We start from the raw sequence: 19,275 nt of genomic DNA, 5'->3' as shown, positions 1-19,275 counted from the left end.
TAGGTATCTGATTTGCTCATACATGTACAGTATTTGTTTTAGACTCCCTTGTGGAGAGTCTTCCCTTTACACTTTCAATTTGGACCCCATGTCATAATTTTGCCCATCAGTCATCTCTTTAGTTACTTGACTCTTCCCTTACAATACTCCCACTGTCTAAAGAGGAACCGGTCTGTTGTAGAGAGCTATCCTACATATTCTACTATTGAATTGTTTGGGTTAGGGTTCAGATAAACCATTAGTTTGGTGACTTTCATACGTGCTCCATAGCCTATATGAGTATGCCATCAGTGACATTTGGATCAGTTTTGATTATAAAGGAAATGTGGTGTATGATCAGAAGTCTTATTTAGTGAACAGAGAAATGCTGGACAAAACACCAGGGGGAAATGGTAAATACTAGATCTAAGAGATTAACACACTTTATATAGACTCCACAGTTCATTCACTCAATTGTGGATATTAAAATCTAACTAATTAAGATAGACCTGGCTATCATCTTCCTGTATTTAAACCTTTATGATGAAACGACAGTAGAAAATTATCACAAATCCTTAAAATCTATATTTCATGGTATCCACATTACTAAAAGGTCTTTTGTATTGTACAGTAGGGTATTAACCCTTTTACCCCCGGGGTATTTGGAAATTTCCCACCCTTAACCCCCAGGGGGTTATTTTTTTCCAAGCACATTTTGCAGTATATTTTATTTAAATTGCTCTAACAGCCTTAATTTTTGTCATACATAGAGAGGTCAGGTTGGTCTCATTCTCTTGGAAAATGCCTGAATTTTCTCAAAAAATATGAAAAACTAATTTTTATAGCTTTTTTTGCAAGGACGTACCGGTACGTCCATGGGGGTAAAGGGATGGCTTTTGTGAAACGTACCAGTACGTCCTTTGGGGGTAAAAGGGTTAATTATTGTGATGTACAATATTCTACAGCCATTCTCTTTGCCTTAAGACTGGTATGATAATTTTGTAGTACAGTATTTATTTCATTAAACCTAGAATTGACTTTTGGAGAAAACTTAGTATGTACATGAAATATCGTGTTTTAAGTCATATATTGATAACCAAGTACAGTAGTCTCCAATCATTGTTTTATTTCACAGTGGTCCAGGATTTTGCTCAGCATATCCATATCCATTGTCTAGAAAAAAAATAATAAATAAAGCATTAAAACATACTTATTCTTTAAACCAAGCTCAACAATGTTGAAAATTATAAAGCGAGTATGACTAATCTAAAAAAAAAAAATAATAAGATAAACCAAATTCAAATATAATGGGTTGTTGAAAATGACATAAGATGGTGGAGCTGCCACACCATGTAAGGCAAAATGGTTCAGGCCCTTCAATTGAATAGAGGATAGTTGAGATGGCATTGAAATTGAAGATAAAGAAAAAGATAAGGATAAAGCAATCTTTTTTTTTTTTTGATAAGCCACCTCTCATCCTGATGCATCTTTTAAACCAGGCTGACTAAAGATTTGAACAAACATAGGCAGAGCAAATTGACAGAAAAATGTGGTTGGGTGTACTTTTGAAGTAGAGAACTCTTTATTATTTCATATTTAGATGATGTTATATGAAAATGTGATTGGTTTTATAGATTGAAATGAGACTAAATGGTGATGGTGTAAGTGTGCGGATATAGTTGATTAATTTGTATCATAAAGCGATAAATTGCCGTTGATGCCCTATTGCTTGGCTTGGGGCCTAAATTTTTTAATCCAATCCAATTTAACCTAAGACATTAGAGAATTATGGTACAGGGACAATGGTTTGTTATTACAGTACAGTTACTCAGAAGACACGGGAAAGGGATCCTTATTTGTTTGTTTGATTTTTCAGTATCCTTTTGCCAGTCATGACTAAAGAATCTCTTGTACCCAACAGATGTGGGCACAGTTACCAATAACATTTACTGTAACTACAGTAATTTTTCCACCGATCACTAATTTTTTTTTATCAATGATAGACTTGTTGCTAAAGAATTTTTTTTGCCTATGGAGCTTTGACTTCAGCCCTAAATACTACTGTACAACCATTCATTTAATTTTAAGTGATATGCAATAATATTTAGATAATTAGATATCTTGATATTTAATTAATTAGACAATATCTTGATAACTCTCCTTTGGGGCTGTTAAGGGAGTGGTAAAGAATAGAGGATTATGGATGAATGTAAAGACAGTTCTGTATGAGAAAGTGATTGTACCAACTGCGATGTATGGATGAAAATTGTGGGGAATGAAAGGGACGGAAAAACATAAATTGAATGTGTTCGAGATGATGTATCTGAGGAGTATGGCTGATGAATCTCGGTTGGAAAGGGTTAAGGTTAGGAACGAAGTAGTAAGAGTAAGAACGAGTGTGAGGAATGAATTGGTAGGTAGAGTGGATATGAATGTGGCGAGGTGGTTTGGTCATATAGAGAGGATGGAAAATAGTCTTCTGAAGAAGGTGAGGATTGTAAGAGTATTTTATGGGAGATTTGCTAAAGGAAGGCCAAGGTTTGTTTGGGTTAATGGATGGAGTGAAGAAATCCCTAGTTGACAGGAGGATAGATGTGAGAGGCAAATATGTGCACTTGGAATAGAAATGAAAGGCGAGCGATTGTGACTCGTTTACTATAGGCCCTGTTGCTACCTTAGGTCACATGACCTATGAGGTAGTGGCAGTAGGTTAGTCAGGTTAGGAAGCTTCATTTATGGTAAAAAAAGGGGGAGGGTGACTTCTCAAGCAAGGAGGAACAAGTAAAAAAGAAATCCTGTTTCTTATTGGATGTCCGCTACCTCGCAAAACTGGGGGAAATGTCATGGTAGATAGATAGGTAGTCTTTTTATATTTATGGAGAAACAAAGCTATTTGTAATGTAAACAAATAAATCTTGTTGTTAACGACTATCAAGATTACAAGTACAGTACCATACTTTAATTTGAATAGAATTGTAATCAGTATAGAAAGTCTGGTTAAAGACCTTTGAATCATCGTTCCACAAAATGTCAAGTTGTCATTTGACAGATGGTTAAAAACTGTTGCCTTTGATGTTAGAATGCATTTTTTGAGGTATCTATACCAAGCCCACATATTGAGTGGGAGTTGTTGATTAAGCCAATTGTGAGCTATTACTGTACTCATCTTTATGGTCTCCATATTGTACGAACTAGGGCAAGTTTAAAGATTTGTTGTATATAATTTTCTCAAATCGACAAATATCCAGAGTTTGAAACTTGTGCCTAGTTTAATCCTAAGTACTGAAAAGTATTGGCATATACCGGTAGTTTAAAAAAATTAGGGAAAATATTGTGACTGTATTGTCTTTTATTAAAGCCTATGTCTTTGCCTAAATTTTATTCTCTCCCTATTGTATTGTTAGCGTACAATGATTACTTTTATGTATGAAATGTAGGGATTGTCTGTGAATCAGAATTTTCACAAATGTAGATACTTTGAAGAGTTTTTGGGAGGTTATCTTTTTTTATTAGTTTGGATTTGAAGTACTTTTTTTCTGTGTTAAAATACAGGTCACTTCTATCACTCATTTTGTATCTTAATTTCATTACTTATTGTAACTTATTGGAGAAAGTGACAGAATTCACATAAAGGAGTCTCAATGAGATTATCTCCAAGCCCTATTGAGGGTTAAACCTAGTCTACCATTATCTCTGATATATTTTCACTAGTTTTGTGTAACAATGTTTCCATAAATTTTCTTAATGAAAGAACTGAAAAAACCTAATGAATTTTAACAGTAAACTTTATCAAGCATATATCAGGAGATATCTCTTGAGTAGTGCTTGTCATCAGACACAAAGACTACAATATTTTTTATGGTAGATAAACATGAATGAGTGCCAATATTGTGAGTATTTGTAGCAAATTACCAGTTTGTCATGGTTGAGGAGGATATAGGCTCAGTTGCCTTTGCCAAAATTAAAGATTTTGCGAAGGTTATGTATTCACCTTGTCGTCTGCTTCTTAGTTTTTTGTTTGATTGCGAGTGACTTTACACAAAAACTATTATACCGATTTTATCAAAACTTGGTTGTTATATTGGGTATGACCCAAGGATGAATTTATAAAATTTTGGATAAAGTACATCACATCAAAATAAAAGTACATGGTACTTTGAAAAATAATTGCAATGTTAAGTAAACGGCAATCCTTTTTTTTTATACACGCAAAAACTAATAAACCAATTTCAGTGATACTTGGAGAGAATATGTGGCCATGACCCAAGGACAAATTAATTAAATTTTGAAGAATATATATCTAAGTACAAGTATGCAGTGGAGTTGAGAGCAAAATAAGACTGCTTGGCAATGCGAAGGCATGCTCTCTACAGAGTGCCCCTGTAATTTTAGAATGTTGCGTGTAATGAAATCCTAATACTGTACTTAGGTTGAGAATATTCAAAACAATTATAAGAAAAGTAATTTGTTTAATGACTGTGCTTTATGTATTTTTTGACACTTAATTGTATTTTTGATATTCTCTCTGTAAAAAAGAATTTTTTGTATCAATTAGTGTTTACTGGATAGTGTATGGTGCACCTAAAGTTTTTTTTATCATCACATGCTTAGTTGCATTAAATCTTATAATTGTTTTACAATCATAAATTTACAAGTGTAATTCACTGTAATAGGCATTTTAAATTTAAACTCAAATGAAAGTTCAAAACCTTAATAGAAGTCTCATACTGATGAAAGCCTGCCCTATAGGTTACCTGGATACAGCTTCCTCAAACTATCTCAAATTATGTCTTGAATCTGTTGTATAGTAGTTGCAAAAAAATCTGATAGTGTTTTGGACCAAGTTGTACACGCTTAATATTTACTTTTTGGCAATAGGTGTTTTATCCCATGGAATTTTCTGTTGATTCTTGCTAATTTTTGTACACCCATTTTCAGAGGAAGTTGCTGAGGAGGGAGTAGGAGACGGAGGAGTTGATGATGGAGGTGGGGGAGGGGGTGGGATAACTGAACCCACGGAAGAAGAGCAGATGAATGGAGATGCTCAAGAGGTTTCTTCCACCACTCCCCATGACACCGAGATGGATGAAGGTGAGCTGCTATTTACATCATACTTTATTGGTTTGTGGCCACGACTTAATAACGGGTACTTGGTGTGGTTACATAGTGTAAAAAATAAGGGTTTATTTAATTCATTCAAGCCTCATATGGGTCCTGGGGGTTCCTGTATGGAAAAATTTTATATCTTTTTTTTTTTAATTGTTTTTGGTGTTTTTAAAAATAGTTTAATTAGCAATCACATTTGTTCTGGCACCAAGTACAAACCTTTCAGCTCTTTAATATGGAGAGAGATGTTTTGACAACAGCTTAAACTAGCTGTAAAATATTTAGCAAGGTGCTACTACCCTCCGCTAGCTGGGCGGCCGTAGACCAACCACTCCGCTCACACACACACTAGTCAACACAACTGGCCTAAAATTTTAGATTTTCCTTTTACTTCATACGGAACGGTGTTCCGTAAGTGTTACAGTTTACTGTAACACTTCACTTTTGCTCACCTTTGTTCCTATAGCTTTGGCGTAGGAATGAGAGCAGAGGCAGACAGAGTCCATACGGGGCTTCCAGTTGGGGAGAAATTCTTCCGAGGGAGAGTTATCCTTCTCCAGCTGCTGTCCAGCAATCTTCTCACTTGCGGGAAGAATTGCCTATAACGGCTACAGGGGTTGATTGCCTTTCCCACCCGCTGGAGATAGTGCCTTCGTCTGATTGCTTCCTCCTCCCCTCCTGCGGGAATTCGATATGTCCATGCCCTGCTCTTGTTCTTTTCAACTTTATGACGAAGGGGTTAGGTGATTGCTCACAGTTGCTGCTCATCGCTGCCTTACCCTCATGGTAGAAAACAAGTCTTGTGAGCAATTTTCATTGGGTCTTGGTCGCAGTTGGTGATGCCTGCCGACCGCTTGCAGTCGCCACCTCTCCCATTGACAAGTCTCTTACACTATAACTCTTTGGTGTTATTGCCAATGGTTTACCTTTGGGTATAACAAAGCTCTGAGAGGTTTGTGAGGCTAGGCCCTTCGGTATCTGTTCCTCATTGTTTTCTCTTAATAGGAGAAAGCTTTGTAGGCAATAACTTTGGAGTGATAGCTTACATTATGCCTCTTGGAGCACAAAAAAAGCTCATGGAGCTTTATAAGGTCATGACCTGGCCTCAGTTTCAAACTTACAAGGAGAAACGTCTGTTTTGACAAGCGAGTGGCAAACCAAACGCGCTAGCATGCTTAACCTCTCGCTCATTCTTTGACCAGAGAATGACAAACCTAACGCACTAGTGCTTCTAACCTCTCAAGCAATGAAGTTAGGGGGTGAGGAGCTCAAAGCACTCATACAGCTACGCGTTAGAACCATCTCTCGCCAGTTTGTAGTTTATATATGACATATCTGTTTTGACGTTAATAGTTTATATATGACATCTGTTTTGACGTTGTTACTGTTTTTAGAATGATTTATTGTTAACTTGTTCTCATCATTTATTTATTTCCTTATTTCCTTTCCTCACTGGGCTATTTTTCCCTATTGGAGCCCTTGGGCTTATAGCATCTTGCTTTTCCTACTAGGGTTGTAGTTTGGCTAGTAATAATAATAATAAATTTAGGTGCCTGCCGACTATTTGAGGATGCCGCAGGCCACCATCGTGGCCCCAGGGTACGAGTTTTGTTATATATAGTCCTGCCCTGGTTATACTGCAGATAGGAAAACTTTCCGACTGCTTGCGGCCGCTGCATCCCACGGTTGTTGGGAAGACAAGTAATCTCGCAAAACATTATCGTTTTCGAGTTTTTATCCCTTATTCTCTCTCCCTACGAGCTAGAGAGGTCATCGGTATGTGATCTCTTCCTCACCCCGTCATGCCATCAAGGCATAAAGGTCTCGTGAAACAACCATTCGAGGTTACTCATTTATTCGCTTACAGGGAGAGGTTTGGGCAAAACTATTGCCAACCAGGTCTGATAGCTTCACTAGCCGCATGTACTTTTCATGGGAGAATGATCATGTTAACAATGCTACAGCTAGTAGACAATCTATTCTTTTGGGCTAATATTGTGCTTCTTCACACACATTGTTCCTGCGACAGACTTGAAGAGCTCTGTGAGGGTGCTCATACACGAAACGTGTTGATATTGCTTAGGCTCGTTTTAGAGCAGGCACTTCTGGAAACAGAAGTAACGATTGTAAACAACTGCATGCAGGCAAGTGATCTATTACTATTGATAACGCGTTTGATAATTCAGTTCACCAGTTCAGATGCACAGCCATGAGGGATAGCAGAGACTACATATCATCATACAATTGGAACTTGTTTCCAATAACTCATTAGATCTCTTTGTAATTTGATGGTTATATTCTTTAGAGAGATTTAGGTTATTCATATCCATTGTACTCTCCCGTAACTAATCAGAGGTAGTTTGCTGTCAAGTAAACTACCACTTCATTCCAGTCAGATCCTCCCTAACTTTTCTAAACCATTTGTCAAGGTATGGAAAGTACATAGACTCCAAAACTTTGCATAAGCAAATTCCTTTCAGTAATGAGAAAATGTGAAATGTATTCGCTGTTTCTAAGTTTTTTTTTTCTGTTGTAAGGAGGTGGTTTCGTTCGCTGAACATTAGCCATGTTCTCCGATCGAATGTCGTATGCAACAAATCTTTGTTCTGCCTCAGTATTCCCGTTATAAAAGGCAAGAAATTGAAGTCTAGAGAGGAATTTTCTGCCTGCGTGACAGGTCTGTAGTACGGTACAACACCTGTGAGACGAATGATTGGAGATACGTCTCGGTCTTGTCTTGCAGAATTAGTTGTGTGGGAACATTTTCTTGACATCAATCAACTACGGGATTTGCTGTAATGCCTTTTTTCACTGGGGTTAACATTTGTAAGCGGATATTCATGACCAACTCCCATGGGAACAAAGACAATGGCAGGACAGAGTTCACACAGATACAGAGACAGTTGCTTGCAATCGATTCCTTAGTCCACAGCAATCAACTTGGAATGATTACTGGCGAAGCAACTGCTCAGCTCCTCAGGCACCCCGTGAGACATGACCTTTCTTTTGAAACTCAAATGTTCTTTTTTCCTCTCAATTGAATCCTCCAACCCTTGGGGTTGGTCAACAGACATGGTACCTGGGCGGTGCTGGCTGGCCTACTGACCAGTTATCCCAGAGCCTGTCCCAGTTTCTGATGATGCGTAAGGGAAGACTAGTTTCTTCTGAAAGGGTTCCTGGTACAACTGGTCATCTGCTGCCTTTCCCTCCTCATTTTGAGGAAGCTCTTTACAAATCTGGTCTGCCGTCACCTACCCCCAGGAGGTCCTGCCTGCAATTGCAAAGTGGCTTTTGTTTGCTGGTGTGTGTGTGTGTGGACGGGGTGTTTGGTCTCCCCCCCCTAACTAGTGGAAGGTAGTAGCACCTCACTAAAAGTTTTATGGCTAGCTTCAGCTGTCTCTGAAATGAAGCTCTTCATAGCTCCCTTGTAAAGAGCTTCAGGGTTGTATTGTTAGGAAAACTACAAATGATTTCTTTTCAATTTGAATAGTATTGGTTTTAGGAAATTTGTCATAGGTATGTGTTTGAAGTATCCAGCAGCAGTACTGTATCCTAAAACAAAAATATTTTTTAATGGTTTTGGAAAATTTATTTGAAATTTTGATTTGTAACCCAAATCTGATAGAATTTGTTGAGGGTGGAGAAAGACTTTTCTCTTCCATGATGAAGTTTTATACTCTTGTTCTGTCTACCTACTTGAATTATGCTATTTGCTGTTAAGCAACCTCTAAGTGACACATTAATCTATGGGCCAAAGTGGTTATTAGCAGCCTAGCAGACCTGGGTCTAAAATGGACAACAGTAAGTTATAGGTTAACCTAGAAGTACCTCTCTCTTCATTATTTTAAATGGGAGAAACAAATAGACTTTGATTTTCCTTCTATACCTTCTGATTGCTCTGGAAAATGGTATTGTATTGCCATATTACTAGGGTTAGTGGTCTTGATTGTAGTGCCATTGTTGATCCTTGTATAACCTGGATTTTTCAGTTAGAATTTTGTGATTGATTATGTAAATCTTGGTTTCTGAGATACTCAAGTTCAGATGAATTCAAGTAGTTAATATGTTCCTGGTTTGGCAGAATACCAGCATTATTTTCAATCCTAATTTCAAAGACGAAGACTGTTTTACAGTTCTGAAAATTCTTTAATTTTCAGCCATATATTCTGCACTGCTAAGAGTTTTAAGTAATAGGTTGTATAAACTTCAAATTGCAATTTGATAATCTACTTAATTGTATATTTCCTAAAAACCGGTAGGGCACAACACTAGCTTTACTGTACTATCAAGACATTTTAGTGCTTGTAGTTTGACAAGAACTGAAAAATTATTCCTATCTGTCTGTAGTAGGTGACAAATTACAAAAGTAATGTACCGTATAATTTCGATTAATCTTTATTGAGAATCGCACTGTTATCTTCTATAAAGCTTGGCCTTCTCGATCTTGGAATTTAAAGAAATCCCCAAAATTCTCTTTCTATCCTGGTATCCTTCAATCTTGACCAACTAGTAGAATTTCATCTCAAAAGAGATTTATTCTTTTATAGATTTTAAAAATCAAGATCCAAACTTATATGTGGGTGATTTTATTTTGTCATTTGATTATTGTATATGATTGTAGGAGTAACAATCTATACAATACCAAAGGAAAATTGACGAAATTTGAGAAAATTTATTGAATGTACCCAAAGAAATTTGTTTGATGAACAATGGGGATAATACAGCTTGGCGGACCAGAGTATTGTTAGCTATGGTATTTAACATACGACCAATGGTGGAATATCCTATGTTTTGCTAGGTACTATAATTGAATTTCTATACTGTATTTTAAAGATTTTTAATTGGTGTTCTTGAACTAATGTAAGATATTTTTCCTTAAGCTTGTTTTTGGGTTGCTCTTAATGGATGAAATGAGGCAAGTACAGTAGTACTAATTTTGGCTCATACAGTGAGAACAATAGTATCATTGATTAAATCTGTATCTGGCTGCCTTAAAAGTTCCCGTTATATCTTCACCATTCTTAGGGTCTGTTTTAGAATCAATTTCTAGAATTTTTAGACAAAATCTCATATAACATGTTTTGATGCCAAAAGATGGTTTGTTAGTGAACCTATTAATTCATTCCTTTTTTAGTGGTTGTAGTATTGTTAGTCTTTCAAGTTTGCTTTCAGCAATAGGTGAAAACTTTGTCTTGGTAAGGCTTGTGATTATGGCAAGAGCTACTATTGTCTATTCTAATTACCAGTTACATCATTTACTTGGTTGAATGATAAACTTCGTCATGAGAAGTTTGTATAGCTCTAGGAAAAACAAGTCATAAAGGACTGTGAATCCACTTGTCTTAGTTACAGATCTAGTACATTACTATCCACCATTTACAGTATTAGGTTACGTTTATAATTCTAAGTCTTGTCTTTGCTTGTATAAGTTCAATACCACATATAACTCGAAGTATTATTCTTGCTGAACGTTTGGATACTGTGAATGTTGAATCTGTAATTTAGAGGTTAAATATGGTCAATACTTTTTCTTTTGATTATGTTGAAACTAGTTTCATTTCATTGTTTGTCTGTTTTTGTTATTCTATTTTTTATATACCTTATTTATTTTTCCTTATATCTATTTTGTATTCAATTTTTTGCTTTTTACTTATTTAGGTAGTTTGTTAAATGTTGATAGAGAATCTAAAGCTGTAGTTTATATGAATTTGATCAAATATATCTGTTCCTGCCAGTGATCTATTACTACTACTTAGATACTGAACTATTATTATTATTGTTATGATTATTACAAGCTAAGCTACAACCCTTGGTGGGAAAGCAGGATGCTATAAGCCCAAGGGCTCCAACAGGGAAACATTGCCCAGCGAGTAAAGGAAACAAGGAAATAAACAAATAATATGATAAGTAATGAACATTCAAAATGAAATATTTTGAAAACAGTACCATTAAAACATATTTCATATATAAACTATGAAAAGACATGTTAGCATGTTCAACATAAAAACATTTGCTGCAAGTTTGAACTTATGAAGTTCTCCAGATTCAACTACCCGATTAGGAAGATCATTCCATAACTTGGTCACAGCTGGAATACTATATAGTATTGAGCCTCATGAAGGAGAAGGCCTGACTAACAGAATTTACTGCACGCCTAGTATTATGAATAGGAGGGAACTGTCCGGGAAGATCTGAATGTAATGGATTGTTGGAATTAGGAAAAATCTTATGCAACAGGCATAGCAAACTAATTGAACGGCGGTGCCAGAAATTAATATCTTGGTCAGTGATAAGAAATTTAATAGACTGCAAGTTCCTGTCCAACAGAATAAGATTAGTATCGGCAGCTGAAGACCATACAGAAGAACAATACTCGTAACAAGGTAGAATGAAAGAATTAAAACACTTCAGGATAGATTGATCACTGAAAATCTTGAAGGACTTAATCAATGAGCCAATATTTTGTGCAGTTGAAGACACAGATCTAATGTGTTTTTCAAAAGTGAATTTGCTGTCGAGAATAACACCTAAAATTTTAAGTCCTACAGAGTTAAAGACAATGGAGGTGACAGTAATGAATTGAAGTGTGTAAACTATCAGTTAATAATGGCTTTCTTCATTTAAAAAGAACCAGCAGTCAAGTAATATTTTTTCTACAAATTGGTCACACTCATTTGTCCCTTGGCTATGTAATGAGTAATGTCTGAGAATGCAAACTGCAGAATAAGACTAAGGGTACCCTGACACTTGCACGACTTTTTGCCACAAATTTGTCGTGGCAAGTCGTGACATTTTGTGGCACGAACTGGAAGATAAAACAAAAAAAAAAATTACCCCAGAATCACAGCTGACCTGTCCACATTGACACGAACTGGCACGACGAGTTCACGCGTAGTTTGCGCACTTCCCGCTTCGTCCCGACGAGTTCACGAACAGTTCGCGCATAGTTCACGACCCTTTCATGAAATTTTGTCGTGACCAAAATTTTGAACATTTCAAAATTCTCGTCACGACCTGCCACGATGTCACGATGGGTTTACGAACACTGCACGCCAGATCACGACGAGTTCACGCCAGTTCACGACTCGAGTCGTGACAATGCGTGCCACAAATTCGTGCAAGTGTCAGCCTGGCTTAACAATCATACAATGTTTTTTCTGATTGTCCGGGTTTTCAGACCTCAATATACAGTATATCCAGTATTAGAAATGCGTTTATGGGGAGGTTATATCTCTCAGTTAGTCATACTTAGTCAAATATAAAGCTTAGGATTATAGAGGCCTTCTGATGCCATAGATAGTTTTGCGGCTATAACTCTTCCATTTCTCCTTCAATGAATGTAATGACATTTTTAGTCATTTAGTTCTTATTTAGGACTCGAAAGTGGGAATGTACCAATATTGAACTTATGACAGACACCGATACCAACTTTTTAAGCCAATACTGATACTTGTTACCTCCATATTACTGTTATTTAGGAGAAGATTTGTTACTAAGATCATTGGTGTTCTTGGCTATTGTATATTAAAGGTTCAAGTTGGAAGGATCAGTTTCTTAAATTATGGCTACCATTAGAAGACTTTTTTTTCAATTTTAGGTATGTAGTGCTTACTTAAAATCATGGAGTGAAAAGCAATCTTAAATCACTTATACATACATACTTTTATTCTTAGTTTCAATTTATTACTAGAAACAGGTAATTAAGAATAAAATTATGAAAGGACTAGAGTTTATTTCTCAGGTATAGATCAGCAAAACATTCAACTCATAAAAAGCACAAATCCAATTGCAAGTTCCAAGTCATTATAATTTTATCATAGATAATATTCAGTAGAATCATCCTAGATATGAAAAGCGGTACAGAAAATTAATATGCCAGCTGAGCTGTTGATTTTCAAATTGTATTAGAAAAATAAAACCCACCATATTTATAATCAAAGTTTATCACCCGCAAATTAACTTAATCATTAAATTTTCTCCAGTATTAGGAAAAAGCCTGTTTATTTTGTGAATTATATTGGAGAAAAAAATAAAAGCACACTAGATAAAAAAAAAAATTTGTAATCAAAGTTGAGTACCCTCAAATGGTAGTTAACCCTTTTACCCCCAGGCTATTTGGAACTTTCCAACCCTTAACCCCCAGGGGTTATTTTTTTTCAAGCTCATTTTGCAGTATATATTTTTTTAAATTGCTCTAACAGCCTTAATTTTCGTCATAGAGAGGTCAGGTTGGTCTCATTCTCTTGGAAAATGCCTGAAGTTTCTCAAAAAATTATCAAAAACATGCTAAAAAAATGTGAATAGCAGTTTTTTGCAAGGACGTACCGGTACGTCCATGGGGGTAAAGGGATGAGTTTTGTGAAATGTACCAGTACGTCCTTTTGGGGGTAAAAGGGTTAAGAAACATTAACATTTCTCCATTGTTTAGTGTAAGCCTGTTTCTATGGTGTTTGAAAGTTTTGCCTCCGATAATAGATATGAGCCTGCTAAGATTAGACCTATACTGCATGTATCAAATTCCAAGCTGCAACTGTAACAGTAATAGTAACTCCTGACACCATTCACTTATACCATACCTGTACTTCACATGTTGAAATATTAACCAATGCCAACTGAATGGCAGTGACTCATTGCGGATAGGAGATAACCACAACCATAGTTAATTAAAATAAGAATTCATCGTCATCGTCGTCTCCTCTTACGCCTGTTGACACCAAGGGCCTTGGTTAGATTTTGCCAGTCGTCTCTATCTTGAGCTTTTAAATCAATTCTTCTCCATTTCATCATCTACTTCATGCTTTATAGTCCTCAGCCATGTAGGGTCTTCTAGCTCTTCTGGAATTACAATAATAAATTGTTTAATACACTACAGCTTTAAGATACCATCTGATTTTAGGAGATAAGAAAGAAACCTATATATTTTGATATGCCTTTACAATACAGTATATAGTTTGTTTGGTGGGCTTTGTTGATATATACATTTTAAGAAACCTAGAAGGGTTTCATATTCCTATACTAATGACAAAAGTATTGGCCAGAAATAAACTGCCACTGATACCACCGGTACCTATACTTTAGCACATTTCTACTTGAAAGACTATCAAGTTTATGTTGAATGCTATTAGATTACAGTATTGTACTAGACACATCCAGTAGTGTAGTGTACAGTAAAAACAATTCATATAATTGTAGCAAATGTAAAACAGGGAAGGCGTTCACTTTGGCATTAAAGATGGGAGTGTCCCATTTTCGATATATTGTAACTGTAGAGATGGTCCATCATTCTGCAGGATCCTGAAAGTACTTTAAACTATAGACCATTTATGACAAATATTTCTTTTAAAACTTGTGCATAATGTTTGAATAATCATTTCCCTTCAAAGCTTTGAAGATGTATTTACTTGTAGAATTTAGGAAACTTTTATGTTTTAGATGATGCCTTTTTCTAGAGGTTGCTGGATTGAGTTCTTGTTAGGGGGTATAGATTCAACACTTTTCATCTTCCATGATATCGTGAGGATGTCTGGGTATGTCGACAAACTACTGTATGTCAAGAACTAGAAATCTTCCATATCCAGGTGTACTTTCACTTCATGAGACAATTATTCATTGAAGCACTGCCTTAACAATATAATAGGACATGAGACAATTATTCATGGAAGCACTGCCTTAACAATATAATAGGGACCTGTGCCTTGAAATGCCAGAAAATGGGAAGTACAGTATGTCGTCATTCCCGTCCATCATGGCAAGGGTTCTTAGAGTGACAAACAATGCCTGACTTGATCATGTGGCCAGCTGCTGTGTTGTCACAAAGAACTTAGATTAGCTGATCCTTCTATGCTTTAAAGCCTGGTTCTTGCTTTGCATTTTCATGGATGGCCTTGCTTGAGAATTTTTTTTTCTTCAGAAAATGCCAGTCTCCTTGTATTTTAAGACTTTCCGTGCATCTCTCTTTCCTCTTCTTGACCCTTTGGCAATCCTGGCTGTGACAGAATTGCTATCTGGCTCATGACTTGGCCAGTACAAATTATTTTACTCTGAGTAATGACGTCATGTCAACCTTCTTAGGTCAACGTTTTGCAGAGTAAGTAACAAAGGAATGAAGATCGAAGAAACTGAAAGTTCTATTAGAAAACCTATTACATGAAAGGATGACACCAAAGTGTGTTTTGATGCACACGGGAAGGTGACCAGTGCCGTCAGTGCACTTCACTCGGTCTGCTACGTTCTTCATAGCCTTGTGTTACCTGTTCTTGCTTCCTTTTTTTTTCCATTTTGTTGTCCAATGTCATCTAATCTTTACTTAAGATTAACTGCTGAGTTTTCCCAGCAGTTGCACCAAGGGGGCTGAATGGCTATATTGTATAACCCAAATTCATAAATTCTATCCTATGCTTTCGTGTAGGCATTCCTTAGGGGATTTTTGGAGTGTTACCGAGGGCTCTAGCTACACTTGCTTTATATTTTTATACTTTGCCTTTGTTCCCTCCTCTTTTCTAACATCTTTCTGTCCTGTTAATTTTTATTATGTTGCATCTAACCTTTATTATAATGCAATTATTTTTATTCTATTGCATTTGAGGGCTAAATGGCTTCACAAGCCCCAGTGCAGGGTTATAGCCTAAATTCATAAATTCAATCTAGTCTAAACTGATACTTCTTGAATCATCATGGGAGCTGAAGACCCTTTATGTTGTTATACATAAAGTCAAAGTCTTCTCAGTCTTTTGTCTCATATCATTGTATTGACGTGAGCTGTGGAGGAGGTTATATTATCTTCTCTTATTGTGCTCTTTAAGTATCTTGTGAATCAATGAATCATTCATGCCCATACTTGTTGGCAAGTGACTTTTCCATTTTATAATAGAATCCAGAATTTGTCCCCCTTTTTTACCTGAATTAAAAATCTAACTACAGTTGAAATACTTTTAAAGGCCATAATTTCATGGTACTGTATAGTATACACTCATATGTTACAACTATCTCTGTTATACAGTACTGTACTATGATAATGCCATAACAGACTTATTCAACACAAGATTCTGTGGTAGATTGAGAACATTATGGCTACATACTCGTATTATGGTGTTACGCAGAACAGTTGAATTGATACAGTTGTGTGTCTGTCAAACCACGTAATGCACTGATTTGGGGGTGAGCAATTAAGTGGAGGAATGGCGTGCTATGAGGATTTTGCTGAATCCTTCATTACCGAGTATCAGGTGAATTGTCGCTTATACAGTACTCTGGTAAATTTATTGTGACCACTTCACTCACCGCATGTTAGGTAAATATTTTTCGTCTACTTTTGCAATGGGATCATTAGGCTTGTATTCACTAACTTGAAATTTATTTAGTTATACAGTACAGTACTTTGTTTTTACTTTGATGCTTTATAATGTGACAAAGATTTGATAGAATTATTCTCGGAGGATTCTTGTGCTTTAGAATTTCTCTCTCTCTCTATTAATGATAGAATTAATTTATGAGGGCCTCAATGATGCAAGTCTTTCTCTTTCTGTAATAATAATAGGATTCATTTGTAAGGGCCTCAATGATGCAATCTGTGTATATGCGTGTGTGTGTGTTGCTGAAGTGGGTTGATGGTCAAGTTCAATCTTGGTCTCTCCCTGCATTCCCTTGTTAACTGATAAGAATGAAGTACAGTAGCGGGAAGCAAGTAGTAGGATACGGTAATTGTGTTAGTTACTGATTAAATTGAGTTTGGGTTTTGTGATGTATTACTGTAGAAGATCATAGTAAGACAAACACCCTTTTATTTCTCTTGTAAGAGTTGTGCAAGTTACAGGTCATATATGACATGAGTAGCATTATTTTGATAAGACTGATAAGCCCCTTAAATTTTGATTAGCTATCTTCAGTGAGATTTGTGTTGGCCTTTTGTATATCAGTATGGTGTGAGCTCTGACATAGCAGATGAAAAAATTTCAGTTCAATATATTTAGTTATCTAGGAATTTAGTTTTACTCTTAAATCATGCAGAACTGTTTTAATAAAGTCAAAGCTATTATTTATGGAACAGCAAAAGTATCATTTTCTCAGCCTTTAGGTAAGTTGTTATTGTATAGACTGATGGGTGTTTATAGGCTAGTTAGTCACATGGTATCTGATGGAGATGTCTTTGAATACAACTTCTGGATTTACATGTTTGCTTTGGTCAAGATAAATTGCCTTAAATTGTCTAGTGCTGCTTTTGACCATGTTATCTGTGGGGCCTTTGTTTTTTAATATTTATACTTTATATTGGAATTATTTGATTCAGCTAGTTAATTATAGATTTTGGTTGGTTACTGTTGTGATTGTAAGTAAGGTATCTCTGGTGTGTCTTAGGGTAGTATTCATGGCCTAATATTTTACTACTGGGTATGCTGTATATGCTTTATATGGGGTTGACTTTTTATATTAGTCCAATTTTGATACTAGACATGCAAGTGGTGAATTTCATAATGGAAACAAGCTAAATTTATTTTATGCAAATTTTTGGGAATGAAGTTCAACCATAGCAAAACATATAAGTAGGATGAATAGTAAGTCTAGGAAACTGGAACCCTCACCAAGTTTTCTTTTATATTGACCGTCCTATAACAAGTGTGTTGGTGCCATTCTTGATTGCAGAGTTACTTACTTAAAACATGACTGGTCCATCTCTTCTTTCAAGACATTAAAGTTGGTATACTGTTCTTTCAAGACATTAAAGTTGGTATACTGGGCTGACTTTGGTTTAAGTAGAGATAGCTGTTTGTAAGTACAGTACTCAAGTGAACTTAGGTTACATGTAAAGGAAATTTGCTCAGACCTGAAATTCATGTACTTAACCGTGTACATTAACCATAAGAACATTTCAAATTAGCCCAAGTACATTTTGGCAGTTTACGTATTTTGATATTGAAATTTTTATTTGAAATTCAGTAGCAATTACTTAATGAAGAAACATTGGTAATGAATACAAAAATAAGAATAATTTCTTCGAGAGGCACATGCCTATGTTATATCAGAATTTTTTTAGGCTGTTCCTGAAAGGTAGCAACATACGTTTGTGAAGATTTGAAGTAACACTTTTGGAGTATCACATACAAATAACTCGCTGCGTGCAGACTGCTTTGACATTCCCAGTAGTATTTTTTATTACTTTGAACTTGTACCATATGTCAGAATGCCTAGAATGAGGCCCAAATAATAATGCTTATTTATTATTGGGGTTTTAAATTGAATTTCAGTGAAAAGAGGTGAAATACATACAGGTATTCTAATTGTAACTTACTTGATTTTCTCAGGTACATTTCACCCGAGTACAATTAAGTTGTATAAAATAATTTGATGAATTTTTATTTATGGGTCTGCTATATTATGATTTTAGCTGTTTAGTTTTGTTTAACATGACAACAGTATATTTAAAGAACAAGATAAATCTATATCAGGAAGCCACCTGAAACTCACTAGATTATTTTAGCACTTTTTCCTTTATTTGTTTACAGTTAAGTGTTGTAAGAATTCTGGAGAGTTGGTACTTTTGATATTTTTAGTTGTAACAGTGTCTTGAATTATTTAATATCCAAATTTTTTTTTAATACTAATTGATACCTTTTTTTGACATTTGCAGATGATGCGCGTTCTGAGGCGAAATTTCAGTTTCGTGTGAAAGAGTTCAGCAAACTTAAAGACACAATGCTTTCTGCTCCCTGCTATGTTCGAAATCTTCCTTGGAAGATTATGGTAATGCCAAGGACAAGCCAAGCGCAAGATAGGCAACCCCAAAGGTCTTTGGGTTTTTTCTTGCAGTGCAATGGAGAAAGTGAAAGTACATCGTGGAGCTGTAATGCTGTGGCTGAACTACGAATTTTATCTGTACGAGAAGGCCAGGAACCATTTACAAGGAGTGAGTTTGGATACATTTAGCAGTAGTTTTGTCCTTTATATATATATTGGAAGATTAAAGAAACTTTTTACACTTTACTATGCTTTATGGAATTGATAATTTTCCTATAATTTTATTACAATAATTTTTATTTAATTTGCTAGTTATTGGGTAGAAATTTGATTTTAGTTGTATAATGATGAATGGTAACCAGCCTATATGGCACAGTTTAAATTAAGGAAGAGGATTTAGCATTGCCCAACATATTTGATATGCAAATGTCTGAAAAGAAACTTGTTTGTTTTGCATAT

The 19,275-nt window shown here is 35.7% G+C and overlaps 1 protein-coding gene across 2 annotated transcripts in view; it reads left to right on the top strand.

The window, feature by feature from the left end:
- Nucleotides 1-19,275, top strand: part of Usp7 (Ubiquitin-specific protease 7) — a 66,801-nt gene that overhangs the window by 10,217 nt on the left and 37,309 nt on the right. For both annotated transcript variants that reach the window (XM_068390058.1, XM_068390056.1), the window contains exons 2-3: nt 4,918-5,070; nt 18,710-18,985. In XM_068390058.1, coding sequence (XP_068246159.1) covers nt 4,918-5,070; nt 18,710-18,985 — 429 coding nt within the window. The remainder of the gene's footprint in view (nt 1-4,917; nt 5,071-18,709; nt 18,986-19,275) is intronic.

Source organism: Palaemon carinicauda, chromosome 16 (genome assembly GCF_036898095.1).
Source record: "Palaemon carinicauda isolate YSFRI2023 chromosome 16, ASM3689809v2, whole genome shotgun sequence".
Lineage (NCBI taxonomy): Eukaryota > Metazoa > Arthropoda > Malacostraca > Decapoda > Palaemonidae > Palaemon > Palaemon carinicauda.
This window is presented reverse-complemented; position numbering and strand designations above follow the sequence as displayed.